The sequence below is a fragment of the Narcine bancroftii genome, chromosome 11 (genome assembly GCF_036971445.1).
Source record: "Narcine bancroftii isolate sNarBan1 chromosome 11, sNarBan1.hap1, whole genome shotgun sequence".
NCBI lineage: Eukaryota > Metazoa > Chordata > Chondrichthyes > Torpediniformes > Narcinidae > Narcine > Narcine bancroftii.
The window spans coordinates 24,184,642-24,204,789 of record NC_091479.1 but is presented as its reverse complement, the minus strand read 5'-3'; the positions used below and the strand labels follow the sequence as shown (position 1 = coordinate 24,204,789).

General features: G+C 37.7%; 1 protein-coding gene across 6 annotated transcripts in view; it reads left to right on the top strand.

Moving 5' to 3' along the window:
* The window catches only part of vps13c (vacuolar protein sorting 13 homolog C), a 425,868-nt gene that overhangs the window by 6,846 nt on the left and 398,874 nt on the right, over positions 1 to 20,148 (top strand). For all 6 annotated transcript variants that reach the window (XR_011346402.1, XM_069902927.1, XM_069902926.1 and 3 more), the window contains exons 2-3: positions 15,695 to 15,738; positions 19,443 to 19,485. Coding sequence is in view for 5 of the 6 variants with exons in the window: in XM_069902927.1 (XP_069759028.1) it covers positions 15,695 to 15,738; positions 19,443 to 19,485 (87 nt within the window). In the remaining variant the exon portion in view is untranslated. The remainder of the gene's footprint in view (positions 1 to 15,694; positions 15,739 to 19,442; positions 19,486 to 20,148) is intronic.

The window sequence follows — 20,148 nt, the reverse complement described above, 5'->3', positions numbered from 1 at the left end:
AAGGTATTGTAATATAACTTCAGATTAGATAACTGTATCTTTCTACCTTCTGTTGAATTCTTTTGTAACTCTCTAAAACAGGGGTGTCAAACTCACATTCACCGAGGGCCAAAATTAAAAACTTAGACTAAGTCGAGGGCCAAACTAAATATTTATTGAAAATTTTCAACAACATCTGCATGTTTTCTCTTCTTTCAACATATGTAATGTTAAACTTTTTCTTATTAAAATAAATGTTTAACAATAGTTTTGGTTAAACTTTCCAGAAGAAGTATATTTCTTCACGCAGCTCAAAACATCTCTTCAGTACTTTTCCTCGGCTAAGCCATCACACCTCTGTGTGATAGGGCACGTCTCCGTATTCTGACCCTAACTCCTCCAGAAATGACTTGAACTGGCGGTGATTTAAACCTTTGGCTCTTATGAAGTTAACTACTCGAGTTACAGTGTTCATAATATGCTCCATTTTCAAGGCTTTGCCACACAAGGCTTCCTCGTGGATTATGCGGTGGTAAACTGTAAGCTCACCTGCATGATTCTCCCGCATCTTCACCCGAATCCTGCCCACCAGTCTACTTTTCTGACCGCACATCGCGGGCGCACCTCTGTCGTTAGTCCCACAAGTTTATCCCAAGGCAGCATCATTTCATTGAGACATTTGGACACCTCCTCGAAGATTTCTTTTCCTGTGGTTGTGCCATGCATGGATTTTAATCCTAAAAGTTCCTCTGTAACGGAAAGTTTCGTGTCCACTCCACGGATGAATATTGATAGCTGGGCAGTATCTGATGTGTCGCTGCTCTCGTCTACAGCAAGTGAGTATGCCATAAAATCTTTCCCCTTCTCCTTTAGTTGTTCTTGTAGATTAGTAGCAAGCTCAAAAGCACGCGCAGCCACGGTGTTTCTGCTCAGGCTCACATTTAAAAACGTTTGCTTTTTATCTGGGGAAATGACATCGCAAACTTTGAGCAGGCATTTTTTAACAAACTCTCCCAACGTAAAGGGCCTGGCTGATTTGGCGATCTCTGCGGCCATAATAAAACTAACTTTTACAGCAGGCTCACTTTGGGATTCTGCTTTGGTGAACATAGTTTGCTGTAAAACCAGACTTCTTTTCATCTCCTCCACCTTCTGGAGCTTTTGCTTCTCGTTCAGAAAGGTCCAGCGGGCCAGCTCTAATACATATTTGATATGATCTTGCGGGCCAAATATAATTATATCACAGGCCAAATTTGGCCCGCGGGCCTGAGTTTGACATGTGTGCTCTAAAACACCAATTTCCACCTCCATTTTATGACTTTCTACCAAGTACTGTTTCTTAACTTTAGTTGAATAACTAATAATTTGTCCCCTTAAATATGCTTTTAAAGCATCCCATAGTATAAACTTGCTCTGAACTGAATTTTCATTTAACTGTCCCGAATAAAAGCCACAAATTCAGGTTGTTTTAACAACATTGTGTTAAATCTCCAATGGTAAGTAGATTGTACCTGCCTAAAGAAATCTCTTGGTGCCTGCCACATTGACCACCGCCAGTGGGCTGATATTGCCTCAAACCGTGCATCTTGGCCTCTCACAGTTCGGTGGGCAGCAACCTCCTTTGAAGAAGACCGCAGAGCCCAGACAAAGGAGGAAAAACCCAACACCCAACCCCAACCAACCAATTTTCCCTTGCAACCGCGTCTGCCTATCCCGCATCGGACTTGTCAGCCACGAACGAGCCTGCAGCTGACGTGGACGTTACCCCTCCATAAATCTTCGTCTGCGAAGCCAAGCCAAAGAAGTAGATTGAACAGTTTCGGAACCAACACAGGAAATTAATAACAAAGAATGATCAGACAAAATCCTACTTTTATATTCAGCATTAGTAATTCTCCCCTGTATTGTGCCTATATTAAAAATAACTCAATTCCAGAAAAAGATTCGTGTCTCGCTGAATAAAATGAAAAGTCTTTCTCAGTTGGGTTCAATCTCCTCCATATTTCTACCACATTCAGTTCCTTCATAACTACTGACAAACGCTCAGCCATCTTAGTTTTTTTCAGTTTTTGGAGATTTATCCAATAAGGGATCCAAACAGCAATTAAAGTCTCCTCCTACTAAGATATTTTCATTCACCTGATTCAGACCCAAAAAAGCATCAGTAATAAATTGTTCATCATCGTCATTTGGAGCATAAACATTCAACAAAGTCCAAGCTTCTGAAAAAAATTTACAATTAACAGTCAATACTCTGAAACTGATTCTAATACAAAAGTTAAATTTTTATGTATTAAAATTCCTGCATAATTCTAGCTTTAGAATTAGAGGAGGACGCAACAACATGTCCAACCCAGTTCCTCTTTAATTTCAGATGTTCTTTCTCAGTCAAATGAGTTTCTTGTAAAAAAGCAATATTACCTTCATCTTAATATAAGCTAAAATTCGTTTCCTTTTAATCGGGTTATTAAGACCTTTCACATTAAAACGCAAAATTCAAACTAGACATATTAATACAGTTATATAAAAGGCACCTCACACAGCAAATACAACTACAAAATAAAGGCTCCTAAAAAAAAACTTATCAAAAACGAACAAAAACAAAAAAACCCCACCCTAAATAACTAAAAAAGCATCTAGAAAAAACTATTGCAAAAGCATAACCCCTTCAATTGACTGCGTGTGGTCAATACCACAGGTGGATGATGACTTTGGAAACAGCAGGGTCATCCACCTCCCCCCGACCGAACCTCACAAGGAAAAAATACATATAATTATCTTATAGTCCAGACTGAACTTGAATATCCTCCCACTTCAATCAGTTGCGCAGTTTCCAACATTTTCTTCCCATTCCCGTTCCCGTTCTTGGTCTTGATTATGTTCACCAAAGGTTTTGTTGACAAATCTTGACTCAATTTGTAATCTGGCAAAGAATTAGCAAAGGTTAATGCATCCTGAGCCTTCTCAAAGAATTGAGATTGACATTGCCCATAAAACACCTTCAATACTGCAGGGTATTGAAAAGCAAATTTATATCCCTTCTTTCACAAAACTGCTGCAGCTGGATTAAATTCCTGACGTCTCTGAATAACCTCTTGACTTAAATCTGCATAGAAAAAAACCCTATTTCCCTGAACCATCATAGGGGTCTGAGCAACACAGGCTTTATGAACTGCAAAATGCAAAATCGTCTCTCAGTCTTGATATCTCAAGCACCTGATTAAAACTGCTCTCTGAGATTGATCCGGAAAAGGTTTCTTTTTTTTAAATTTTTTTTATTTTTCACACCATTAATCACATTAACCATGATACACATTTTTTCCTTTTCACACATATACAATGTCATTTTCTCCCCCCCCCACCACCCCTCCTCCCCTCCCACCCTCCCCACCTCCCCCCTCCCGTCCATTTAAGGTACAACATCTAGGATACATTAAACCAGTCAGACAATGTTGTCATTCAATAAAAATACACCAGAAATTCCACTGAGTCCATTCTTTTTATTTCCTTTTCCTTCCGTTAACTTAGGTAGTGATTGTCCCCGGTAGGTTTTCGCTATTGTGTTTAATATAAGGCTCCCATATTTGTTTGAATATTTCAATATTATTTCTTAAACTATATGTTATTTTTTCTAATGGAATACATTTATTCATTTATATATACCATTGTTGTATTTTCAAATTATCTTCCAATTTCCAGGTTGACATAATTCATTTTTTTGCTACGGCTAGAGCTATCTTAACAAATCTTTTTTGTGCATCCTCCAAATCAATTCCAAATTCTTTGTTTTTTATGTTTCTTAGGAGAAAGATCTCTGGATTCTTTGGTATATTGTTTTCTGTTATTTTATTTAATATCTGATTGAGATCTTCCCAAAATTTTTCTACTTTTTCACATGTCCAGATTGCATGAATTGTTGTTCCCATTTCTTTTTTACATTGAAAACATCTATCAGATACTGTTGGGTCCCATTTATTTAACTTTTGAGGTGTAATGTATAGCCTGTGTAACCAGTTATATTGTATCATACGTAACCTCGTATTTATTGTATTTCTCATCGTTCCAGAGCATAACTTCTCCCATGTTTCCTTTTTTATCTTTATATTTAAATCCTGTTCCCATTTTTGTTTAGTTTTACCATTTGTTTCCTCATTCTCCTTTTCTTGCAGTTTAATATACATATTTGTTATAAATCTTTTGATTATCATTGTATCTGTAATCACATATTCAAAGTTACTTCCCTCTGGCAAACTCAAACTGCTTCCTAATTTATCCTTCAAGTAGGATCTCAATTGGTAATATGCCAGTGCTGTATCTTGAGTTATATTGTATTTATCTTTCATTTGTTCAAAGGATAATAATCTATTTCCTGAAAAACAATTTTCTATTCTTTTAATCCTTTTTTTCTCCCATTCTCTAAAGGAAAGGTTATCTATTGTAAAAGGGAGTAACTTGTTTTGCGTCAATATTAGTTTTGGTAATTGATAATTTGTTTTATTTCTTTCTACATGAATCTTCTTCCAAATATTGAGGAGATGATGTAATACTGGAGAACTTCTATGTTGTACCAATTTTTCATCTCATTTATATAATATGTGTTCAGGTATCTTTTCCCCTATTTTATCTAATTCTAATCTAGTCCAATCTGGCTTTTCCCTTGTTTGATAAAAATCTGATAGGTATCTTAATTGTGCGGCTCTATAATAATTTTTAAAGTTTGGCAGTTGTAAGCCTCCTTGTTTATACCATTCTGTTAATTTATCTAGTGCTATCCTCGGTTTCCCCCCTTTCCATAAAAATTTCCTTATTATTTTCTTTAACTCCTTGAAGAATTTCTCTGTCAGTTGTATTGGCAATGCCTGAAATAGGTATAATATCCTTGGAAAAATGTTCATTTTAATACAGTTTATCCTTCCTATTAGTGTTAATGGTAAATCTTTCCAATGCTCTAAATCATCCTGTAATTTTTTCATTAGTGGATAATAATTGAGTTTATATAGTTGGCTGAGATTTTTGTTTATTTGTACACCTAGGTATCTTATTGCTTGCATTTGCCATCTAAATGGTGATTCTTTCTTAAATTTTGAGAAATCCGCATCATTCATAGGCATTGCTTCTCTTTTATTTACGTTGATCTTGTAACCCGACACTTCTCCATATTCCTTCAATTTCTTATATAATTCTTTTATTGATAGTTCTGGTTCTGTTAAGTATACTATAACATCATCCGCAAATAAACTGATTTTATATTCCTTGTCTTTTATTTTTATCCCTTTTATATTATTTTCTGTTCTTATCAATTATGCTAATGGTTCTATAGCTAACGCAAACAATAAAGGTGATAGTGGGCATCCCTGTCGTGTTGACCTGCTTAAGTTAAATTGCTTTGATACATGTCCATTTACTGTCACTTTCGCTAATGGTCCCTTATATAATGCTTTAATCCAATTAATATACTTCTCCGGAAAACTGAATTTTTGCAATACTTTGAACAAATAATTCCATTCTACTCTGTCAAAGGCCTTCTCTGCGTCTAAAGCAACTGCTACTGTTGGTGCTTTATTCCCTTCTACTGCATGAATTAAGTTAATAAATTTACAAATATTGTCTGTTGTGCGTCTTTTTTTGATAAATCCAGTTTGGTCTAGATTTACCATTTTCGGTACATACTCTGCTAATCTGTTTGCTAATAATTTAGCTATTATCTTATAATCTGTGTTAAGTAAAGATATTGGTCTATATGACGCTGGTGTGAGTGGATCTTTCCCTTGCTTTAGTATTACTGTAATTATTGCTGTTTTACATGAATCTGGTAAGCTTTGTGTTTTATCAATCTGGTTGATTACTTCCAGGAGGGGAGGAATTAATAAGTCTTTAAATGTTTTATAGAATTCTATTGGGAATCCATCCTCTCCTGGTGTCTTATTATTTGGTAATTTTTTTATTATCTCTTGTATTTCTACTATTCCAAATGGCTCTGTTAATTTATTTTGTTCCTCTATTTGTAGTTTTGGTAGTTCAATTTTAGTTAGAAATTCATCTATTTTCCCTTCTTTCCCTTCGTTTTCAGTTCGGTATATTTGTTCATAGAATTCTCTAAAGTTTTCCTTGATTTCTTTTGGATTATATGTAATTTGTTTGTCTTTTTTCCTTGATGCCAATACCATTTTCTTAGCTTGTTCTGTCTTAAGCTGCCATGCTAGGATTTTGTGCGTTTTTTCACCTAGTTCATAATATTTCTGTTTTGTCTTCATTATATTTTTCTCCACCTTATATGTTTGTAGTGTTTCATATTTTATTTTTTTATCTGCCAATTCTCTTCTTTTAGTTGTACCTTCCTTCATTGCTAATTCTTTTTCTATATTTACTATTTCTCTTTCCAACTGCTCTGTTTCCTGATTATAGTCCTTCTTCATCTTGGTTACATAACTTATTATTTGCCCTCTAATGAATGCTTTCATTGCATCCCATAGTATAAACTTATCTTCCACTGATTCCGTATTTATTTCAAAATACATTTTAATTTGTTTTTCAATAAATTCTCTAAAATCCTGCCTTTTAAGTAACATGGGGTTTAATCTCCATCTATACATTCTTGGAGGGATGTCCTCTAACTTTACTGTCAATATTAAGGGTGAATGATCCGATAGTATTCTAGCTTTATATTCTGTTTTTCTTACTCTATCTTGCATACGAGCTGATAACAAAAATAGGTCTGTTCTTGAGTATGTTTTATGTCTAGCCGAGTAATATGAATATTCCTTTTCCTTTGGGTGTTGTTTCCTCCATATATCCAAAAGTTGCATTTCTTCCATCGATTTAATTATAAATTTGGTTACTTTGTTCTTTCTGTTAATTTTTTTCCCAGTTTTGTCCATATTTGAATCCAAATTCAGGTTGAAATCCCCTCCTATTAATATGTTCCCTTGCGTATCTGCTACCTTCAAAAAGATATCTTGCATAAACTTTTGATCTTCTTCGTTAGGTGAATATACATTGAGTAGATTCCAAAACTCCGAATATATCTGACATTTTATCATTACATATCTCCCTGCTGGATCTATTATTTCCTCTTCTATTTTAAATGGCACATTTTTACTAACTAATATAGCTACTCCTCTTGCTTTTGAATTATACGATGCTGCTGTTACGTGTCCTACCCAATCTCTCCTTAATTTCTTATGCTCCAATTCAGTTAAATGTGTTTCTTGCACAAATGCTATATCAATTTTTTCTTTTTTCAGTAAATTTAGCAGTTTCTTCCTTTTAATTTGGTTATGTATTTCATTAATATTTAAAGTCATATAGTTCAACGTAGCCATTTTATACTTTGTTTATCTTCCCTTTCCGTTTCTCCATCATTACCTTTCCTTCTTATCCATTTCTGTTTTCTTGTTTTGAAACCTTTATAAGACAACATTCCTAAAACATCAAACATTTTCCTTATTCTCCTATTTAAAACTTCTTTAGCCCCAATCCCCCCTTCCCCTCCTGAGTTGTCCTTTATCCCTTATCGGACAACCACATCTCCCCTCTCCATTTGGATCTGCGAATTCACTCGCAAGCGTCAACTGATTTTGCAGTGACCGTAACACCCCCCCACCCAGCCCTCCCCAGAAAAGATTTCACTTTTCATATGTGACAAAGGTCACTCTTTTAATTCCCTCCTTATTCCCTCTATTCCTTTTCCTTCCCTTATTAATTCTTGTCTGTACTATCTATATTTTCCTCTAAATACGGATACATTCATGTATGCACATTATACATATATACACATATACCTCTTTACCCACATAGATATAAATCGTGGTCATTTTTACTCTTATTACATGTCTTCATCTCTCTGTTTGTTTTGTAGTTGTTCTGCAAATTTCCTTGCTTCCTCTGGATCCGAGAATAGTTTTTTTCCATAAGATCGTTTTCGATGTTTTTAACTCCTTCCTCCTCTTCAGGAGTTCAAAACTTGTGTCTTTTTAGTTCGCAGTCTTTTGTACTCTCGTTACACGTCTTCATCTCTCAGTCTATTTTGTAATTGTTCTGCAAATTTTCGTGCTTCCTCTGGATCCGAGAATAGTCTGTTTTGTTGTCCTGGAATAAATATTTTCAATACCGCTGGATGCTTTAGTATAAATTTATACCCTTTCTTCCAAAAAATCGCCTTTGCTGTATTGAACTCCTTTCTCTTCTTCAGGAGTTCAAAACTTATATCTGGATAAATGAAGATTTTTTGCCCTTTGTACTCCAGTGGCTTATTGTCCTCTCTTACTTTTTCCATTGTTTTCTCCAGTACCTTTTCTCTTGTAGTATATCTTAGGAATTTTACTAAAATAGATCTTGGTTTTTGTTGTGGTTGTGGTTTAAAGGCCAATGCTCTATGTGCCCTTTCTATTTCCATTTCTTGCTGTAGTTCTGGACATCCTAGGATCCTAGGGATCCAATCTTTCATAAACTCTCTCATATTCTTGCCTTCTTCATCTTCCTTAAGGCCCACTATCTTTATGTTATTTCTTCTGTTATAATTTTCCATTATATCTATTTTCTGAGCTAACAGTTCTTGTGTCTCTATAACTTTTTTATTAGATTCCTCTAATTTCTTTTTTAAGTCCTCTACCTCCATTTCTACTGCTGCTTCTCGTTCTTGCACCTTGTCCATTCTTTTTCCCATTTCTGATAAGGTCACATCTATTTTATTCATTTTCTCTTCTGTATTGTTTATTTTTCTTCTTAAATCATTAAATTCTTGCGCTTGCCATTCTTTAAATGACTCCATGTATTCTTTAATAAGAGAAAGTATATCCTTTCTGGAGAGGGCTGGAGTTCACTGTCCGGCCACTACTCCATCACGTGACTCCCCCCAAAAGGTTTCTTTCTTAATGCTTGATGTGCTCTAACCAATTCCAAACCATTTGGAAATGATTTGACCCTCAACATATCCAGAATCCATTTCAGAAAAAAATTTTGTAGGGTCCGATCCTTCATTAACCTCTGGGAGATCTACAATTTTATTACGACGACTCTGATTCTCCAATGAGTCCGTTTTCTGCAAAAAATCCCACTTCTGAACTTCCCATCCTGTAAATGAGTCCTCAGTTTGATCCACTCTGTCTTCAATCTTCTTAATTTTATCTTGTACAATATCCACTGCTGTCAAACATTCATTGACATCTGCCTTCATATGGAGGCAATTTCTCCACACATATCAGTCATTTTCACTTTCATTTCAGCAAATTGCTCATCTATATTCTGAAAACTATTTGTCATATTTTTTAATCATTATGTTCTCGTTTTGTTTTGTCAACTCCTCAAACATGGTCACCACATTGGGTCCAGGTGAGGGGTTCATTAAAACTGGAGGAGAAACTGATTTGGAAGGTGAAGCTGTTTTTAAAACCCTGGGCCTACCTTCAATTCCATTTGCTGCAGCTAACAGAAGTTCTTGGTTTTCTTCATCCAGAAATTCTAAATGCTCTTCTTCTTCTGGTATTAATATCTCTTCACTGGCAGCCTGACTGCGGGTCTGGACCCCTCTCCATGCCGAGCTGACCTTGTTGGCACGGTGCAGACTGGGTCCCCCTGGAGCCTGACCCATTCCAGGACATCGTACATATGCGAAGTCTCGTGCATGCTCAAAGCGCCCATAGCGCGGAAGTGAGTGTCTGCCGATACATTGCTGCGCACCAGCATGCCGCCGGCCGCTTTTCCGTGATTGCGCAAGCACCACTCCGTGCCTCCCAACAACGCCGGCTGCGCACAGTATTTTGCGCTTGCGGACATCCTGGCTCGACACCATCTTGCACTGCTCCGCGCAATGGGGATGCCGACATCTCCTCCAACCTGCCCGGAGTTAATCGCTGATGCTACAGCTCCATCATAAATTGCTCCTGAGGCTGCTTCTGCGATGTAGGCCCAGCTTCTTCACCTTTTTCCACCAATTTATAAACCAACTTTTTTGCTTGTTGACATTTCCCTTTCTTCATTTCTTGTATCTTCAGAAGTTAAGGTGCTTTCCCAAACTTTTAGAAATTTTTTTGCAGTCCATATAATTCGGCCATTAAATAGTCCAGCCAGGAAGAGGTGATTTCCCATGTCTTTGTCCTACGCCATCTTGCCACGTCCCCAGTCGACACACTCTTGTGCTGTATCTTTAAATTAAAATTTAAAAAAAATTAAAAAAAATCACACTTGCCATGAAAATTTACACAAGTTATTACATTATGATTTTCCAAATATGATGTTAGTGTAAAGTTAATGAAAGATTCTTGCACTTTCCTGCATAATGTCATAACTTAAAAAATTAGCAGAAATAGAAATTGGCCATTCAGCCCTTTGTGCCTGTTCTGTCATTCATCGTCCATGGCTAATCTTCTACCTCTTGGACCCAATATGTCCCATTAAAAAGATCTTATTTGAAGATAACTCTGATTTGACATGTTGTTTGAGCAGTTCAAAAACAAATATTAATTGACCCTGCTTGTAACAGTCCTCTATGCACCTGATGCTAATACAGCACCAGGTGTCCAGGATTAATGGTATTAATTTATTAGGAGTTGGGTGTTTTTGCGGACAGCCCTACTTTGATGTTCAGATATTGGTTAATTTTATTCCAGATATTAATCACTTGTTTTAATATTCTTTCCTGACAGCAATTTAACGTCCCATTTATAAATAAAGTCCTCTGCTATCCTCTTGCCCACCAGGTGCAGATCAATTTGTGTTCAGGATGGTACAGCTCCTCCCTGGAAGAGAGGTGATGTATCTCAAATGAACTGCCCAATAGTATTTTTTAAAATCTGGCATTCTCAGTCCCCCCAGACTATAGTCCCATGTTAATTTTTTCATAGAGACCTTTGCCACCTTAACATTCCAGAGAAATATTCTGACCTTGTGTAACAGCTGTTTGAAGAAACCCTGGGGCAATGGCAGGGGCAATGTCTGAAAAAGGTACTGGAATTTTGGCATTTTGATGTGTTAATCCTGCCCACTAATGTTATGGGCAGGGACATCCATCTGTTTAAGTCCTTCTCGACTCTCTCCAGCAAGGGGGCATAATTTAACATATAAATTATTAAAGTTGCCATCAATATTAACTCCTAGGTATTTGATCCCTTCCTATGGCCTCTTTAAATTGCTATTTTCTTTAAGTTGGCTGTAATTCCCCTTGGTGAGTTGCATCACCTCACTTTTATCCAATTGATCTTATCACCAGAGAGTTTCCCATAGTCCTCCAGTACCACATGCAGTCAAGAGAAAGAAGTGGCAGGATCTGTCAGATATATCAGCAAATAAGTTGATTTTGTGCTCCTCCTGGCCCACTCTGTAACCTTTAATGTCTGGGTCCTGTGAATGGCCTCGGCCAATGGTTCCATTGCTAGCAGGGACAGAGCTGGTGATAGTGGGCACCCTAGTCTACTGGATCTGGAAAGTGGGAAAGCTGAAGAAATGTGTCCATTGGTCACAGCCTTTCCCTTGGGCACATGGTATAGCACCCTAATCTAATTTTGAAAAGTTGGCCCTACCCCACTTTCTCCAGCATTTTAATAAAAAAATCCCACTCCAGTCTGTCAAAAGCTTTCTCTGCATCCAGGGAGATAGCCAATCCCCTTTCATTTCTAGTTTGTGTCAGATGCATTTCACTCAACCAGTTTATCAAACTCTTGTCATGTTGCTAATTTGCCATTTCTAAACCAGTCAAAATAAACATCACTGCCTCTATTCAAGCCTTTTTTTAAGACAAGCATAATAACATTGCACAATACTCCAGGGTGCATTCTTAATATTACATATAATTGCATCTTTACTCCTCCACTCAAAATCTCTTGCAAAAATGGCCAGCGTACTATTTATCTTTTGAATTGCATGTTAGCTTTCTTTGCAGTGTGTACAAGGTTCCTCTTAACATTAATGTGATCCAAACATAAAGTAAAACTCTGCTTTTCTGATTAATGCACCAGAATGGATAACTTCACTTTTGTATTATTTGCCTCTATCATCTTGCCCTCTCTTTCAGTTTGTTTATATCCCCTTGAAGCCTGTTTACACCCTATTCCGTTCTCGTCATCCATTTAATTTCATCTAGTCCCCTCAGCCAAATAATTAATTTAGATCATGAATAGTTGGATCACAATCCTTGTTGCACCAACCTGAAAAAAAATCATCCTAGCTCCTTGATAAGAACTATAAGATATTGGAGCAGAAGCAGGCCATTGAGCCCACTCGGCCATTCCATTATGAGTTGACCCATTCTCCTACTCAGCCCCACTCCCCTCCCCAAAATATTTAATACCCTGACTATTCAGATACCTATCATTAGCCCCTTTTCTATTGAAAAGCCGCATTATTGCCATATACACGTCCTGTCTCTGGAAGCTGGCTTGCTTGTTCACACAGAACCTATAATAACCAGCTACGTGAGTCCAATACACTCCACCACTGAGTCGACCTACCTTAGCGGATTGAAGCTGGGTAAGTCTAGACCTCCCCAATCCTCCTTCGATGCTTTCATGTGAAACCCGGGTTTCAAGTGCCATGTGAAAAAGGCTTTTGATACTGACTGATTGATGGCTATGATATTTTTCTAACTGGTATCTTTACATCTTTACATCATCATGTTTACATTTTAAAAATAGTTGAAAGATAATACTATGGATGGATGATTGCATTTAGTATCTCATTTATATTATATTTAAATTTAAAAAAAAAATTTCACACTTTGAACCATACTAACCAAAATACACACCAACATTTCCCTCTTGAATATACACAGTGTCATTTTCTCCCCCTTTTTCCCCCCCTCCCTTCCCTCCCTCCTTCACACCCCCCCTCCCCACCCACTGAACGTTCAACCTATATGATACATTAAACCCATTAAACAATGTTATCACACATTGAAAATAAACAAGAAATTTGTGTCATCTACTTTTACGTACTGGGTCAGTTCATTTCGTCTTCTTCTCCTTTTGTCATTTTAGGCATTGGAGGTCTGCGGTAGGCCCCCTCTGTTGTGTTCCATGTATGGTTCCCAAATTTGTTTGAATACTGTGATGTTATTTCTTAAATTATTTGTTATTTTTTCCAATGGAATACATTTAGTCATTTCTCTGTACCATTGCTATATTCTCAGGTCATCTTCTGATTTCCAGGTTGACATTATACATTTTTTTGCTACAGCTAAGGCTATCATAATAAATCTTTTTTGTGCTCCATCCAATATAATATAACTCACGGTACAATGTTTCCATACCACCAACTAAAAACCTACTTGAAGGACAAATTGGGAATCAGGCTGAGGATACCAGAAGGAAGCAATTTTGAATATGTGATTACAGACACAATGATAAAAGATTTATAACAAACATGTACATCAAACTGCAAGAGAAAGAGAATGAGGAAACAAGCTGTAAACCCAAACAAAAGTGGGAAAAAGATTTAAACATAAAGATAAAGAATGAAACATGGGAAAAGCTATGCTCCAGAACTATGAGAAATACAATAAACATGAGGTTATGCATGATACAATATAATTGGTTACACAGGCTATACACCACGCCCCAAAAGTTAAATAAATGGGATCCAACAGTATCAGACAGATGTTTTCACTGTAAGAAGGAAACGGGAACAACAATACATGCAATTTGGGCATGTGAGAAAGTTGAAAAGTTTTGGGAAGATCTAAATCAGGTATTAAATAAAATGACAAAAAAACAATATACCAAAAAATCAAGAGATCTTTCTTCTAAATAATATAAGAAGTAAAGAACTTGGACTCATTTATATTATTTTGACTAACTGTCACTTATGTAGTTCAGTATAAAATAATTTTCATCCTTTTGATTTCTTAAGGGAAAGTCTTTTGAAAACTAGCTGTTGGCAAACTTAGAATTTTCCAATGCAAATACACTTTGTTGTTATTCAAATGGAAAAAAAAATTAAAGACATACCCAGAGAAGTAGAAATATTTGTAATTTAATTGAATGTCGCTAAGATGAGATTAAAAATTGAGATAGCCAAATGTTTGAATATTTTTCTTAATAAAATTTAAGGGATTCCATAATAAAATCTTAAATGATCTCCCATGCCTGACAGGATCTGTCCCAAGAAGCAAGGGAAGAGATTGATGGGGCTCAACAGACATTTGCATTATCACCAGCCCTTGCATAGGTATCTGAAGACTGGACAATGGCTGATGTGGTCCCCCTGTTAGAAAAATTGTTGGAGAAGATTCTTAGGCACAGGAAGAGAGGCAGAGAGTGATTTTTTAAAAAAAAGGGGCAGTAATGTTTGGTGCAGGAAGATCATGTTTCACAAAACTGATTGAGTTTATTTGAAGAAGTGACTAAGAAAATTGATGAAGAGAACACGGTAGACCTTGCTTACGTGGCCTTTAGCAAGGATTTTGACAAAGTCTTGTATGGACGGCTGGTCCAGAGAGTGTTATGTTACAAGAGGTCAGAGGAGTATTGGCGAACTAGATCTGGATGGGTGTTTAATGGAAATTTGTAAAAACTGGTGTTTCACAGGAATTGCACTGGGATCATGGATGTTTGTTAGCTGTAAATGACAAGGAAGAAAATGTAGATGTCTGATTAGCATGTTTCTACATGACACGAAAACTGGTGGAGTTATAAATCATGAAGAAAATTGGATCGGCACACAGCAGAACGTAGTCAGCTGGAAAGTTGGACAGAGCAGTAGGAAAGTGAGGTAAAGCACTTTGCAGTATCAAATTCTGGTAGACTCTAGAGTAAACGGCAGGGATCCTAGGAACGCTACACAGAGGGACCTTCTGGTGCAAGCTCATCGTTTGCTGAAAGGAACCACGTGGTAGTGAAGTGAGCACGTAATCTGCTGGGCGTGAATAGAAGTGTGAGTATAACGTTAAAGCTTTACAAAATGTTGGCTGGACTGCACATGGAGGATTGTGTACAGTTCTAGTTGCTGCACCACAGGAAGAATGTAGAAGAAATTCACCATGAAAAGGAGAGATTTGGGTTTGCTGTGTTTATTCTCACTGGAATGGGGAGGATTTTACAAAAGTTTATAAAAGAATGAGGGTCAGAGATAGGAGAGAAATAATTTTATCCAGGGCATGGGGAATCTAGAACTCGAGGGAAAAATATAAAGGAGACTGGAGAGGTAACCTTTTCCACAGAGGGCTGTGGTTATCTTTCAGAAAAAATGGTGGAGCAGGTACAGTTACAATGTTTGACTCAAGACTCGCATCACCAGGTGCAGGAACAGCTGCTCGCCCTCCACCATCAGACTCAACAACAAACTCAATCAGGGACTCATTCAAGGACACTTAATTTTGCACTTTATTGAATTAAAAAAAAATTCTCTATTACACAGTCAGTTTGTTTATATTCCATTATCTGTTTACAATTCTCTATTTGTTTACATATGTACGTTGTACTTTTTTTTTGCCTTACCAATAAGTGGTAATTTTGCCTTGCCCAGAGGAAGAAGAATCTCGGGGTTGTATGTGATGACATGTATGTAGACTGGAGATAAATCTGAAAGACATTTGGACAAATACTTGGATAGGAAAGGAAGAGAGGGATGTATTGCTTCAAACTTTTACCTTGAAATAATAAGAATTATGTTTATTTGAAATTATTTTAAAAAAATGAGTGAATTTGTGTAATTATGAGAGAGAATTTCTCAATTTTGATTGTGTAAAGCACATGACATGAACCCTTTCCAATAACTTTTTTTTCAGGAAATGTGGTACTTGATAATCTAAAAGTTCAAGAAAATGCACTGGTAAGTGTTTAATCATATGGTATAAAAGGCTTTTATTGAATTTTTGTGTTTGTGGAATTGGATTTTCCCCAAGAGAGCCCAGTACTGAACATTCCTACTCTGCTTTAGGCTTGATGTGGGATGTAGTATTAGTATACAAGCTTAGTATTTGCAGTGCCTGGTGTTGAAGACTATTTGTGAGGCTTCTGGTTGCCTAAAAACAACTTTAATACAGTAAGACTCATAGCATCCAGCAACTTTGAGGGTTGGGAGAGGAATTTTCCAGTTGCTCGAAATTGCGTGATTGGCAAACTGTAGCAACTTTAAACCTATATTCTTACCTATTTATTTTCTGTGATTTTTTTTAACCAGTTGGTTGAGGCTGCCAGTTGCTTAAATTCCAGTTTACCGGGCTTTTACTGTATAAATATTTCTTGTATTGTGAATGATCAGAGCAAAATATTAGAAAGACCAAAGTTGCTGTCATATTCTTTGAACCCTAGAAACTATTTCATCTCCACTGTTTCCATGTCATTACTAAGATTTATTTGGCACAAAGTACAGCCATTGGTCAAGAACGTCCATGCCAGTGATGATGTCAATTCAAACTAAACCCATCTGCTTGCATATTGACGAAATCCCTCCATTCCCCCTGACCTATTCTCTAGACCATTACTATTCTGCTTTTCGTTCGTCTCCCCTCCCAGTTCTGCCCACCTGTTACTTGTTACGTTTTACCCTACGCTCCTCTCTCTGCCTCATCCTCCTTTCCTTCCCCCATCTTTCGATTCAAGTACACGACTATTTTTATCACTTGATGAAGGGCTCAGGCCCAAAACATTGGTTACCTTTATTTCCTTTAGATTCTGTGTGACTTGCTGATTTTTCTCCAGCACTTTTGTTCATTGCACTTGACCCCAGAATCTGCACTTTCCTGTTCAACTTAATTCCCTGTCTGTTCATATGCCAAAATAAATACCCTTAAAATATTGCTATCTTAAGTATGACCTGACTGCTTCTGTTACATCTCCTGTGTGTTGAAACCTATACTTTTGTTTGTCTTGACTTAATTATGACATTCCACTTCGAGCAAGCTACTCTTAACTTCTTTTCTTGATAAGCTTGAAGTATCCAAACTCTGCTTCCTATACTGAATGTGAGCAAAGGTCTCAACCTGAACAAATTGAAGGAGATGATCATGGACTTCAGGAGGACCAGGAACGACCAGCCACAACTCTGTGGTGTGGAGCACCAAGTACCTTGGAGTTCACTTAATTAAGGACCTATCATGGACTTACTTGTCAGAAAGGCACAACAGCATTTCCTGAGAAGATTGAAGCGGGCAAGGCTTCATGACAACCTTCTGGAGGAGCTTCTCGAGTGTCCTGGCCGGCTGCATCACAGTTTGGATGGTTTTTGCAGAGTAATGGATTGGAGCTCAATCACACAAGACCTTAAGAGTGGCAGAGAGGATCACTGGAGTCTCCTTCCCAACCCCCCACCCCCCCTCATTTACGTGATCTACCAGGATCATTGTCTGAAGAGGACATGGTAAATCATTGAGGAGCCCTTCAGCCCTGCACACAGCATCTTCTAACTGCTTCCATCAGGGAAGAGATACAGGAGGATCCGAGCCACCACCACAGCTTCTTCCCACGAGAAGTGAGAATGCTGATCGACCAACAGAACTGCTCACACTAACCATATTTGTCACATGAAACATTTATTTATTTGTACATATGAATACTTGCCCTGCATATGTATTGTTAGCTTATGTGTTATGTTTGGTTTTGTGTCTGCATGTTTTGATCTTGGGACTGGAGAACGCTGTTGCATTGGGTTGTACTTGTGGAATCAGATGATGAGAAACTTGATAAACTCACCCACCTCCTGCTGAGCTCCTCCTGCAGTTTGTTTTTTGCTCCGTCATCTCTCTCTGACTTCAAATGACTCTATTTCTCAATAATTAAGTGTGTTCTTCTGTTGGGTTTTGGTTCAGTTATGCCATCATTTTAAAATTCTCATAATTGTTTTCAAATCACTGTGAATCTCTCTCGATTTGCTCAATAACTCCCTGATATGTTTGCACTTCTTTGCCTATACTCTTGCTCACCATTAAGTGAGCTGCCTGTGTAACTGACCTTCATAGTTCTCGTGATTAAATATGGGCTGAGGCTGTTCCCTCTTTTTCGAGGTGCTTCGTGAAATTTGCTGGTCATTCTCAATTTCTCGTGCAGCCTGCTATGGAATATTGATTTTATTGCTCAATAAAGCCAAACCAAGGGCGCCAAACCCACCCCTAACTTTCCATGATGTCCATGATTAGGCCCGAGGAATTTATCCAATGATTGCAATTCAAGACCTCAGGACCAGGCCCTTGTGTAATGGGGACTATCTTTAAGTCATTGGTATTTATTTCCCTTAGTTGCCAGCATCCATGTCTTTCTCCGCTCTACGGATCCAAAATAGTCAATTAGTATCTTGTTCATTTCCTGTGGCTCCTCACTTAAGCAGCCACATTGATCTTTTAGAGAACTTTGTCCTTCCCCAGTTATGCTTTTGCCTTTGTAGAATCTCGGGATTCTTTCATCTTAGCCTCCACAATTTCTGCCACCTTCCAGGACTCCCTCAACCATTCTTCACTCCCCATTGATCATCCTCTTGGTACTTACCCATGTGACCGCAAAACCGGTGACATTTGGACTTGCACCTCCTCCCTCACTACTATTCGGGGTCCCAAAGAGTCCTTCCAAGTTGAGGCACTACTTGTGAATCTTTAGGGGTTATTTGTTGCATCTGTTGCTTTTAATGCGGCCTCTTCTACATAGGAGAGGCTGGACACAGACTAAGATGGTTTCGATGAGCACCTCCACTCTGTCCGCTACAATAGCAAGGACTTTCCTGCAGCCAACCATTTTAATTTCATATGCCTCACATTCTACTTTGGCAGTTTTCAGCTAGACTGCATTCATATCAACCTCCAATTTATGTTAACTCCCTCGTCCAGTCACTCTCTTTCCCTATTCCCCTCTCTCCATTTTTTCGAACAACCAACCTCCTTCCATTCCTTGAAGAGCTACCTTCTTGGCCTTCTTCCCTCTCACCCTATCACTTCTCAGCTAAGTTCTCTTCTACTCTCCCACCTGTATTCATGTTTACCCCTTACCTATTAGTCTGTTCTCTTCCCATTCTTTCCTCTCCCCCTCTCCACACCTATTTTACCTGATTGCAGATGAAGGGCTCAAGTCTGAAACTTTAATGACCTTTTACTTCCTCTGGATGCTGTGTGACCTGCTGCGGTTCTGCAGCACATTTGTGTATTACCTATCAATTACTGTGCAAGTCCAAGTTTGATTGAGCGAAATACAACACCTCGCAGTTATCTAAATTAAACTCCATATTGTGAAGAAAAATTTGTAAGGTCGTGTAGAAAGGGCTAGGGTGGAAATGAGCGAGCTACTCTGGTAGGGCGCAGTGCAGACACAACGCGTTGAATTGTGGCTTCGTGCATTGTACCCATTCTGCCATTCAATATAAAATTTTTTAACGGAAACTCTGAGAGTTGGCTTTTGTTTGGCAGGCTGAGGCTTGTGCAGTTTGCTGAATTTTTTTTAACACTGTTAGTACACTTTTATGTAGTTCATATTTCTGTTACTGACTAAATTTTTCAAACTATAGAGTATTTAATTCTCCCAAAATTACTCTTTTTTTCTTCTTCCATACAGAATGATTTCGATGTACCTTTCAAAATTAAAGCTGGACAAATAGGTATGTAACAGTTTCAGTTTTTGTACAGTTTTGCTTTTCTCTAATCATGACTTTTTAGTCAGGAATGTTAACTTGACCAGTATGTTGCATAATTAAATTTTTAAATTCAGACCTCGAGCATAGTAACAGGCCCTTCCGGCCCACAACCTGTGCCATCAAAATAGACCAATTAATCTACAAACCCTGTGCATTTTGGAAGGTGGAAGGAAATTGAGCACCAGGGGAAACCCTCATAGTCATGAGGAGAACGTGCAATCTCCTTGACCCCAAAAGTGCAACTGGCACTTGTCTGGATTAAACTCTATCCTTCATTTATCTGTATATACCTTCAGCTTGTCAATATCCTGTACTATCTTTTTTTGCTCTCTACACTGTCCACAACTCCACCAATCATTGTGTCGTGTACAAACTTCTGAATCTACCCAATTAATTGTGTCTCTTTCTCCCAACAACTTCATTCAGAGATGCAAGGATTGATCAGATATAGTCAGCATGGCTTAGTTAAAGGGCTTAATGCTCACGATATCTTCTGTGAGATTGGACGTTATGCAATGTGGACATTGTGCAAACACCACATTATATACTTAGCAAAGCTATATGGGATACTGTTGTGTACCTGTAAACCTTTCATTTGTAAGTAGGGATCAGTGTGGGGAGAGAGCA